Source organism: Salmo trutta, chromosome 6 (assembly GCF_901001165.1).
Source record: "Salmo trutta chromosome 6, fSalTru1.1, whole genome shotgun sequence".
Taxonomy (NCBI): Eukaryota; Metazoa; Chordata; class Actinopteri; order Salmoniformes; family Salmonidae; genus Salmo; species Salmo trutta.
The window spans coordinates 12,765,800-12,777,030 of NC_042962.1; the positions used below are offsets into that span (position 1 = coordinate 12,765,800).

The 11,231-nt window shown below is 46.7% G+C and overlaps 1 protein-coding gene across 1 annotated transcript; it reads right to left on the reverse strand.

The window, feature by feature from the left end:
• Positions 1 to 1,517: 1,517 nt before the first annotated feature.
• On the reverse strand, positions 1,518 to 7,139 carry LOC115195438 (E3 ubiquitin-protein ligase MSL2-like). The gene is made up of 3 exons (XM_029755277.1): positions 5,708 to 7,139; positions 2,686 to 4,031; positions 1,518 to 2,577 (listed from the first exon to the last, which is right to left on the reverse strand). The coding sequence occupies exons 1-3, from the start codon at positions 5,847 to 5,849 to the stop codon at positions 2,275 to 2,277; spliced, it is 1,791 nt and encodes a 596-aa protein (XP_029611137.1). The 5' UTR covers positions 5,850 to 7,139; the 3' UTR covers positions 1,518 to 2,274.
• Positions 7,140 to 11,231: the final 4,092 nt, after the last annotated feature.

Consider the following 11,231-nt stretch of genomic DNA (forward strand, 5'->3'; position numbering starts at 1 on the left):
CGCCCACCAGGGGGGGGCTGTTCCCATTGGCTGGCCGGAGATCACCTCCTTGTCAACCGTTAGCAATGCCTCCGCCATCGACATGGACGAGAGGAGCAGCTTCTTCGGGCATTCCTGGTCAGCTAGAGGTCAGAGTTCATCTGTATGGTGACTCCAGAGGGCTGGAAATCTGGGATACACACTGTTTGGGAGCCATGTGTGTGTACTGACAGACAAATCATTTGAGAGCTCTGTGTGTGTGTGTGTGTGTGTGTTGTACAAAGCTTTAAGCTCTGTGACTGTGCTGGACATGTGAGCGGGGCTTGTGTGGTTATCCAATCATCTTCCACCCTGGGGCCTAGGATCCAGCCTTCGCTCATGGCTCATCCAATGAGCTGTGTCCAAGGCCAGCAGGCCTGTGTTGATTGGATGAAAAGCAGCTGAGTGGGGTTCAACGTCTGCTTTAGAACTTCATTGGACAAATGACCAATAATCAACCAATGAAAAGTGAGGGGATGATTGTGAATAAGTCGTAATACTCTATTCACCCATCCTAAAAGGATGAGTCTCCTGTTTGTATGAACTCAGAGATGATTTTAATGTAAATATGAACGTGGGGTGTTGTGGTTCTGTGTTATAACTGTATGGACATTGAATGTTGTTTCATTGTAGTCTGTCATATTTTTAACACAACCCCAAGCTCTCACCTGAGTAACACTGCCTGCGACCACACATTCAATACAGCACTTTTTCACTTTGTTTCACAGTATAGATGTTTCAGGCCACGACCCAGGAGGCCTACTGTAGTTTTGGGCCTACTGTAGCCCAAACCCACTGTCACTATGGGAACCAGTGGTTAGGACATGGGTAATATTCACTTTACTAAAAGATTTACTGATTCTCCCGACAGATGATGGACTGATATATATATATATATATCCATAGTTACAGACAAGCAGAGGTCTGGACAGGGTTGCCAGTTAACCCGTCTCACTGGGGGGGGGGGTTGAATAATTGTACCGTTCATTCATGACTCCTGTAGATCCAGATATTATGTGTGTGGCTGTGGAAGTGACGTTACCATGGAGACACACACTAAATAGGTTGTTGATGTTAATCACCGGTGCTGGAGTCTAACTGCTCTCATGTTCATGTAGAAAACATGTCTGTAAATGTGCCCAATAAAGACACCAAAGAAACTAATATAGGCTATCATTGCTTGTGGTCACATATAGCAGTAAGCATTCAGTACCAATCTATCACAACAAAACAGACTTGAGTCAAGGCGTCTTATGTGTGGACATTATATCAAGCATCTCCCGCCCCCTACTGGTGGGTAGATATTACTGACGACCAGTGGTCATACTAAAGACTGCAGGTGAGCTGACTCCACAGGACAGAGGGTGGAGGTATGCATTGTGCATGGTAAGTCATGTGAAGCGATTTGTGTAATGTGAATTGTGAATATTTCATTGGACTTTAAATAGTCTGACATTTAATTTTGCTTTGGTGTAAGTGTCAAAAAGAGACAACACAACTTAGGTTTTGATTTTCTTTTTTGTGGAAATATGTTCCATGTATATTACAGGTTTTTAATGCCCGAGGGAAACAAAAGGACAGCTGGAGACAGCAGAAACTAGCACTAATAGGACAGCGACATCATTTAGACAGAGAACCGCCCACATGGGATTTGATAGGCTGACAGTTGGAGTGGGCGTGGCCCACCACTACCTAGGTTAGGTGACATCCAATAAATACTGCAAATGTTTGTTAATGTAACTTATAAAATATATCATAAAACATCCTCTTAAATGGAATTTAATAAGTTCTGTGTACAAAAACAAAAGTTCATAAATTACAGTCAGTCTACTGATGTCGGTCTGTGGCTGAGGCCTGTCAAATGGCACCCTACCCCTATCTAGTGTACTGAGGTCCTGGCCAAAATAAGTGCACTATCTACGGTACCACCCCCCCCTCTGACACACAGCACAACGAGCCCATCGCAGGCCAACACGTCATGCCCTACACATCACCGATAGTACAAAACAAAACTTCTAACCCTCACAAAATAAAAATCTCTGAACATACAGTAACGATATCCCTCTTCCATCCATCTCCATGTCATCAGTACGTAAGACCAAAAGCACATTCCAGGCGCTGTATGGAGAGTGTATATGTGTCTCTGAGTAACACTCCCTCTACCGCCTGTCACAGTAGCTGCCTTATTCTCAACCCCGCCCCTCCAGGTCCATCTGCACAGCCCATTGGTCAATAATGTCCAAGAAGGGCGGGTCTTCAACAGTCAAACCTCATGTCCAGCGAATCATCATACCCCCTGTCCTCATGCCCTGCCCCCACCCCGGACAGGAAGGACACCCCTGTCGCTCCTGTTGCCGTGGTGATGAGCTGGTTGCCGTGTGGGGTGTTGCTGGTTGCCGGGCTACGCAGGGCTGCAGCTGTGATGGAGGTGAGGTTGATGCCGAGCGTGAGCCGCGTCTGTTCTAGAGCCTTCTCTGGAACCGCAAACGCCTCCAGCTTCTTCTCCCCGTTCGCCATGTAGGAGTTCTGGCAGCCGCGGCAGATACAGTCCAGACATGCCTTGGAGGAATATTCATATTATTTACAGTCAGTGAACTACAGATAGAGGAGCACTGATGTCAGACCACTGATGTCAGACCAAGCCATAGTAAATCTATAGTAACTCACCTTGCGGTTGGAGTAGCAGGGGCAGCGCTGCCCCCTGCAGGTGAGAACAGAGGGGTTCTGAGTGGCTCTCCCACACTTACAGCCCTTCTTCTCCACTGGCTTCTTGTACAGGGGCTTGGAGGGGCTGGGTGGGTGAGAGAGAGGGTGAGCATGGCCGTGGGGGGGCAGGCGGTCACGGGGCTGGGCGCGGGGCTTGGGGACCCCCTGCCTGGCCTTGGTGTAGGCCTTCTTAGGTCCCCCGTGGTGCTCCAGACTCTTCTTCAGTCCCTTGGATGACACCAGCATTGTCTTACCCACCTTGGGAGGCCCTCCATTCGGCACAGGCGCCAGGTGAGGCGGGGTGATGGCGGAAGGGAGTTTGGGCTCCCGTTTGACAGTGGCGGTTGGGAGGTGAAGGGGGTTGGTGGCGCCCAGGGGTGGGCCTCTGAGGATGGTGGCGATGGGGAGGGGCTGCACCTTCTCACTGTCGCTCTCAGAGCGTGAACGCTTGCGGTGGCAGTGTGGGGGTAGGCGGGGGAGAGCAGGGGTGGGCTGGGGGGGAGGCAGGGGAAGTCTAGGGATGTTCTCTGGGGGGAGGGAGGGGGTGAGGCAAGGGGAGTCAGGGGTAGGAGGGCAGTAAGATCCATTGTGGGGGGGTACAGAGGGATTGTCTGGCTGGGGGTCAGGCAGTTCAGGGTTGGGTTCTGGCTCCAAGGTCCTAAGAACCTCCTCCACGCTCAACAACAGACCTCCACCATGTTTATTAAGCTCCTCCCCAAATGTGCTAATGTTACAAAGTTCCACCTCCCCACTACCTACCACGTCAACACACACAGGTAGCTCCTCCCCCAAGCTCTCCTGCTTCAGAACACCTCCACCTGTAGCTAAGGTAATAGGTGGTGGCAAGTCCTGATTGACCAGGCCGTTACAGTCGTGAAGCCCGTTAACCCCGCCCACAGGGATAAGCCCCTCCTCCTGGCTCTCCTCTGCAGGCAGAGCCTCAGTAGGTCTGAGGTCAGAAATTGAGGGGGCCGTCGGCGGAGTCTGGCTCGCCAAATCCATAATGTCCTCCCCTTCCTGCTCGCTTTCGGCCAATAACAGGCCCTCGTTAAGAATGGCGAGGAGGTCGGGCGAATCGCTGGCTGCGCTAGCAATGTGTGGGGCGAGAGGTGATTGGGCGATGTAGAGGCAGAGCTTCCTGTAGCAGTGGACCAATAAGGAGAGCTGTCTGTTCTCCTGGAAGCGGGAGTAGTCTTTACACCAGGAACAGGACGGCTTGAGCAGCATCCTCTGGCCCTTACAGCCGCGACACACATAGTGCTGGCACTGGGAGTTAGTGGGCGCTATGGGGTCCTGCAGCAGGTTACCTGGAGAAGAGAATCCGTTTCAGTCATTTATGCTAAGACAAACATTCATTTATCCTTTATTCAACTGGGTGAGAACAGTTGAGATATAAATCACTCCAACGGCAGCATTACAATTGTCCATACAACATAACACAATAAACCATAAACAGGAGCCATAATCATTAATAACGAGTTGATGACATGAAGCTTAGCAGTGGACTGATGATAATGAGCACTGAGGATGTGAGCTATATATAAAAGTGATTCATTCAATTTCTCTTCCGCTCTGAATATTCAACTGTAATGAAGTGAGCACTACACCATGTCGATTAAGTCAACGACATTGGTTTTGAAGAAACCCCTTTGTCATATAAATAGTATATCATCCATGGTCCAGGTAGAAAGTGAAGAGGGTTCATATTCCGTTAAATGCATATTTCAACCGTTTATAAAGCGGTAATATTGAAAGAGGCGGCTCAACACTGATTGCCTCTGCAAGGCTTGATGACCGCTGTGCTTTGAGAGCAGCTTCCTTAGCAACGGTGGTCGTTAGGGATGGCAGCTGAGAGAGGGGGCTCAGGCTGCAGATGGAGGGAGTTCCGTTTAGAAACAACAACAAAAACGCCTTAGATATAGACCATGTTGGATGCGTCCTCTAAAGCGGCCGCAGTTCCGACTTCAGTCATGTTTAGTGGGCCAGTAACCGAAAGGTTGCAGGATCGAATCCCCGAGCTGACAAGGTACAAATCTGTCATTCTGCCCCTGAACAAGGCTGTTAACCCAATGTTCCCCAGTAAGCCGTCATTGTAAATAAGAATTTGTTCTTAACTGACTTGCCTAGTTAAATAAAAGAAAACACTTACTAAATAAACAAACAAAAAAGTAACAAAATAAAGAGGCTAAATACAGGGGGTACCGGTACCGAGTCAATGTACGGGGGTACAGGTTAGTTGAGGTCATTTGTACATGTAGGTAACGTTAGGTGACTATGCATAGATAATAAACAGCGAGTAAAAACGTCACCCTATTGAATGAACCTCGTGTATACCCCCCCCCCCCCCCGACCCCCCACCACCACCACCACCACCAGAAGAAACGCACCAGTAGTATTCTTCACTGAGCTAGTGCGGCTGCTCGGCTGCGCACGCACCGTCCCACAACACAAACATGCCCCCCACTGACAATCACGAGGGCACCGGACAGAACAAAGGACGTTGAATGAATAAATAAACATCTGACAAACACTCGCTTCTGTTCTGGCTGTGCAAATACATGTACCTGTCCGACAGTGATTTAGTTACACATGTGGCGGAGCAGGGAGGTTAGCTAGCTGGATGAGGTTAGCTACCTAGCTGTGAAGAATGGGGGAATGTAGCTAACCCGTGCAGTAGCTAGCTACTAGTTTGATTTTATTCATGCAATTCGGTCAAATTTGCCAGTCTAAGACTGGATCAGTGTGAAACTATGGAATACATTGAAGTGGATCGTAGGGAGACCTGCAGTATCTAACCTAGTTAGTTTAAGTAGACATCCACGCCATCGGCTAACTAGTCTCCCCGACGTCCAACGGGAACGGGGGTGTGTCACAGTGACTGGTGGTCCATGGCGAGGGATACAGCTCAACTAGTATAGTAGCTATATGGATACATACAGGGGAACCGAGTCCCTTCAAATAATAATACTACCGATGCACTTACCACACACGAGGCAGGACAGCGACTGGCGGAAGAAGGGCAGCTGCTTGTAGAGCTCCGCCAGGGCCCGGGGGTCGCGAGGGTCGCACTGCAGCACCGAACGACACGCGGACACGTACAGAGTGGTGGCATTCACCGGGTTCATCTCAACAGCCAAGGGACGGAAACATCCAGTCCGAGAAAAAAAAAAACGAGCAAACACACACGCACAGGTCCTCCGGTGAAAGTCCTGTGGCTCCCGGTTAAATGGAGAAGAGCCCCACAGCTCCCTCCTCGTCCGTTCTGTTACCCTGAAGGAGGATGGGAGGTGTAGCTAGCTAACTACTAATGGTGCTAACCTAGCTTAGCTTTATCGCCAAAATAGTGCTGGTAAGAGTCTATGCACCAAATAGGTAAATGTGTGATACAGCTAGAAGGTAAGTTAGCGGCAAATCAGTTACAAACACACAGGTATGAAGTCTATGTTCGTGGTAACATGGGTAGAACATTACTGTATTCATAATCACAACCAATTCATCTTTAGCGTTTTCCTCTTTTCCACGGCACGAAATATGCCCAAATGATCATCATGGCATAAAAATAAAACTGTTAATCCCATTAAGTGCATACATACAAAATAAATCTCGAGCAAATGAATTAATCAAAGCCCGTTGACTTGTCTGTCACAGCGTCCGTGGAGCGAGCAGCCCTCGCTGGTCGACTTGTAATTCAACAACAATACAGTCACTGGTGGCGCTCTTTCTCCACTCCGGCCTCCAATTACCTACTGTTAGACACCTTCGTACCAAATTCAAACAGAGCTGCTTTGCTAACGTTAATAGTCAAATCTTATTCGTTTATTCTCCCGCATTCCTTCCTTATTCGCATCTTCCTCAGATTTTTAGCTGAAGTTGGCTCCTCTACTTCTGGCCTGCATATTCGTGGCACGTAGGCAGTGATAGTCAGCAAGCAGCACGCTCGGTTTCTGTTGTTGTCCGCGGTTCATGGCGGCTACGCTGCGAAAACAAAACAGGCCGCCTTGGCTCCCACTGGCGCACGGAGTAAAAGCCAGTTAGTGCAGGATAACTAACAAGAGGGGGTAAACTGGAAGAGGTAGTGGAGAATGAAAAGAGAGTATGGACATCTTTGTTGAAGAAGTAAAATAAGCGCCCGTCAGAGCACCGGAGTATATTTACGCCGGCCGTGCGAGCTTGCACCGGCGGCACCAGGATATCAAGAACAAAAATAGGCCGCTTTTCCTCTTTTTGGAATTACTCCTTTGTTTTTACCTCCTCTCCGATTGAGTATGAGCAGAAAAGCAATCGGTGAGACGACGTTATCTGTTAGCGTTCGAAGAAGAATAACACTCATGTGTATTATTGGAGTAAGATTGTAACAGTTGTGTGTTTGTATAGCCTGCTGCTATCGCCAGGCGCGGAGGTTATTCTCCCCTCCCTTTTCCTCCCTGCCGTCAATCAAACAGAGGGGCGCTGTTTCTCACATCTCGCGAGAATAAAATTCTTCTTCGTGTGGTTTTCCGGCAGCCTAGACACTTTCTTCACAGAGTTTCTAAACCCAGAAGCGCAGCATCGCGAGACTTCCGGGAACGCTAGCGAAACAGACCAAACATGAGCAGGCTGGGGGGTTAGGGGTTCGAGAAGTCAATGAGAGAAGTAAAACATTCTTCCTTAGTTGTTCATTTTCTCGAAATCTAAAGGCGCAACCTAGATTCGAGCCAATGTTTTAAGTAGTTGAACTTCGTATTACTCCAACCTCGTTAAAGTGACAAACTGACACGTTTTCATTTTCGTCAAAAACAACTTTATATTGAAGGAGTGCCTTTGATTTGACGGCCTGTGCACATGCGCAGTTTGGCGCGAGAGACCATTAATAAACCCGATGACGTGTGTCTACGCATGCGCTTAGCTAGCCAACGTCACCATGACATCGCCTACAAGCAGTGTTGGACTAGCTTCATACTATACTGTCTTTGCTTTCTTCTTCTCCTCTGGTATTATGGCGGTCCGCAAACAAACGTTAAAGGTGCATGCCGCCCCCTACTGTACGGCTAGTGAATGAGAATAAACCCACCATGTACCATGCAAAAATAAAAAAAAACATCCCACTCCTTCCGCCATACTCCAAATCACATCCCTACACAGGCTCAGGGGCCTGTGAGGATGGAACATTAGTGGACAGGATTCCTTGTAATGCCTCTCCCTGAGTCCCCAAAAACTTTCAGCCGCAATCACAACAATTGTATTTATTTGTTTCACCTTTATTTAACCAGGCAGGCCAGTTGAAAACAAATTCTCATTTACAACTGCGACCTGGTCAAGATAAAGCAAAGCATTGCGACAAAAACAACAGAGTTACACATGGGATAAACAATCGTACAGAAAATAACACACTAGAAAAATCTGTATACGGTGTGTGCAAATGAAGGATGGAGGTAAGGCAATAAATAGGCCAATAGTGGCGAAGTAATTACAATTTAGTAATTTACACTGGAGTGATATATGTGCAGATTTTTAAATAAAAAAAAGCTATATATTTCACCTTTATTTAACCAGGTAGGCAAGTTGAGAACAAGTTCTCATTTACAATTGCGACCTGGCCAAGATAAAGCAAGCAGTTTGACACATACAACAACACAGAGTTACACATGGAGTAAAACAAACAAAGTCAATAATATAGGAGAAAAATAAGTCTATATACAAAGTGAGCAAATGAGGTGAGATAAGGGAGGTAATGGCAAAAAAGGCCATGGTGGCAAAGTAAATACAATATAGCAAGTAAAACACTGGAATGGTAGATTTGCAGTGGAAGAAAGTGCAAAGTAGAAATAGAAATAATGGGGTGCAAAGTAGCAAAAATAAATAAATAAATACAGTAGGGGAAGAGGTAGTTGTTTGGGATAAATTATAGATGGGCTATGTACAGGTGCAGTAATCTCTGAGCTGCTCTGACAGCTGGTGCTTAAAGCTAGTGAGGGAGATAAGTGTTTCCAGTTTTAGAGATTTTTGTAGTTCGTTCCAGTCATTGGCAGCAGAGAACTGGAAGGAGAGACGGCCAAAGGAGGAATTGGCTTTGGGGGTGACCAGAGAGATATACCTGCTGGAGCGCGTGCTACAGGTGGATGCTGCTATGGTGACCAGCGAGCTGAGAGAAGGGGGAACTTTACCTAGCAGGGTCTTGTAGATGACCTGGAGCCAGTGGGTTTGGCGACGAGTATGAAGCGAGGACTTTGGTGACAAAACGGATGGCACTGTGATAGACTGCATCCAATTTATTGAGTAGGGTATTGGAGGCTATTTTGTAAATGACATCGCCGAAGTTGAGGATCGGTAGGATGGTCAGTTTTACGAGAGTATGTTTGGCAGCATGAGTGAAAGATTCTTTGTTGCAAAATAGGAAGCCAATTCTAGATTTAACTTTGGATTGGAGATGTTTGATGTGAGTCTGGAAGGAGAGTTTACAGTCTAACCAGACACCTAGGTATTTGTAATTGTCCACATATTCTAAGTCAGAACCGTCCAGAGTAGTGATGCTGGACGGGCAGGCAGGTGCAGGCAGCGATCGGTTGTAGAGCATGCATTTAGTTTTACTTGTATTTAAGAGCAGTTGGAGGCCACGGAAGGAGAGTTGTATGGCATTGAAGCTCATCTGGAGGTTAGTTAACTCTCTGGGACATGTGGGACGCTAGCGTCCCACCCGCGGGACACACTGCCAACAGCCAGTGAAATAGCAGCGCTGTTAGGACAGCGCCTAAACAAGAAAAACCACACAGCCATTTTCCAAGCAAGGCGAGGCATCAGAAAAAACAGAAATACAGCTAAAATTAATCACTAACCTTTGATGATCTTCATCAGATGACACTCCCAGGACTCAATGTTACACAATACTTGTATGTTTTGTTCGATAAAGTTCATATTTATATCCATAAACCCCATTTTACATTGGCGCGTGATGTTTAGAAATGTTTTGCCACCCAAAACTTCCGGTGATTGAGCACATCAATTTACAAAAATACTCATCATAAACGTTGATAAAATTTACAACAGTTATTGAAATAATTATTGATACACTTCTCCTTAACGCAACCGCTGTGTCAGATTTCAAAATAGCTTTACGGCGAAAGCACACTGTTCAATATTCTGAGTACAGATCTCAGCCATCAAAGCAAGCTATACAGTTACCCGCCAAGTTCTGGAGTCAACTAAACTCAGAAATAGTATTATAAATCTTCACTTACCTTTGCTGATCTTCATCAGAATGCACTCCCAGGACTCCCATTTCCACAAGAAATGTTAGTTTTGTTCGAAATACTCCATATTTATGTCCAAATACCTCCATTTTGTTCACGCATTCAGATCACTAATCCAAAGGCATAATGCGCCAGCGCAAAACCCGAGACGAAAAGTCAAATAGTTCCATTACCGTTCTTAGAAACATGTCAAACGATGTTCACAATCAATCCTTAGGGTCTTTTTCACATAAATCTTCGATAATATTCCAACCGGACAATAGCGTATTCATTACAGAGGAAAAAGAAGGAACGGTGCGCATGCGTGCCCGCGCAGTAAACAACTTGTTGGTCTCAGGCTTGAGACAGCTCTTATTCTCTCCCTAGTAACAGTAGAAGCATGAAACAAGGTTCTAAAGACTGTTGACATCTAGTGGAAGCCTTAGGAAGTGCAAAATGACCCCACAGACACTGTAGTTTGGAAAGGCAATCAGTTGAAAAACTACAAACCACTTCCTGGTTGGATTTTTTCTCAGGTTTTTGCCTGCCATGTGAGTTCTGTAATACTCACAGACATCATTCAAACAGTTTTAGAAACTTCAGAGTGTTTTCTATCCATTTCCATCTACTAATATGCATATCCTACCTTCTGGGCCCGAGTAGCAGGCAGTTTAATTTGGGGACGTCATTCATCTGAATTTCCGAATACTGCCCCTGTCACTAAAAAGTTAACACTGTGTCCAAAGAAGGGCCAGAAGTATACAAAATGGTGTCGTCTGCGTAGAAGTGGATCAGAGACTCACCAGCAGAAAGAGCGACATCATTGATGTATTCAGAGAAAAGAGTCGGCATGAGAATTGAAACCTGTGCCACCCCCATAGAGACTGCCAGAGGCCCAGACAACAGGCCCTCCGATTTGACACACTGAACTCTATCAGAGAAGTAGTTGGTGAACCAGGCGAGGCAATCATTTGAGAAACCAAGGCTGTTGAGTCTGCTGATGAGGATGTGGTGATTGACAGAGTCGAAAGCCTTGGCCATGTCAATAAATACGGCTGCACAGTATTCTTTCTTATCGATGGCGGTTAAGATATCGTTTAGGACCTTGAGCGTGGCTGAGGTGCACCCATGACCAGCTCTGAAACCAGATTGCATAGCGGAGAAGGTGCGGTGGGATTCAAAATGGTTGGTAATCTGTTTGTTGACTTGGCTTTCGAAGACTTTAGAGAGGCAGGGTAGGATAGATATAGGTCTGTAGCAGTTTGGGTCAAGCGTGTCCCCCCTTTGAAGAGGGGGATGACC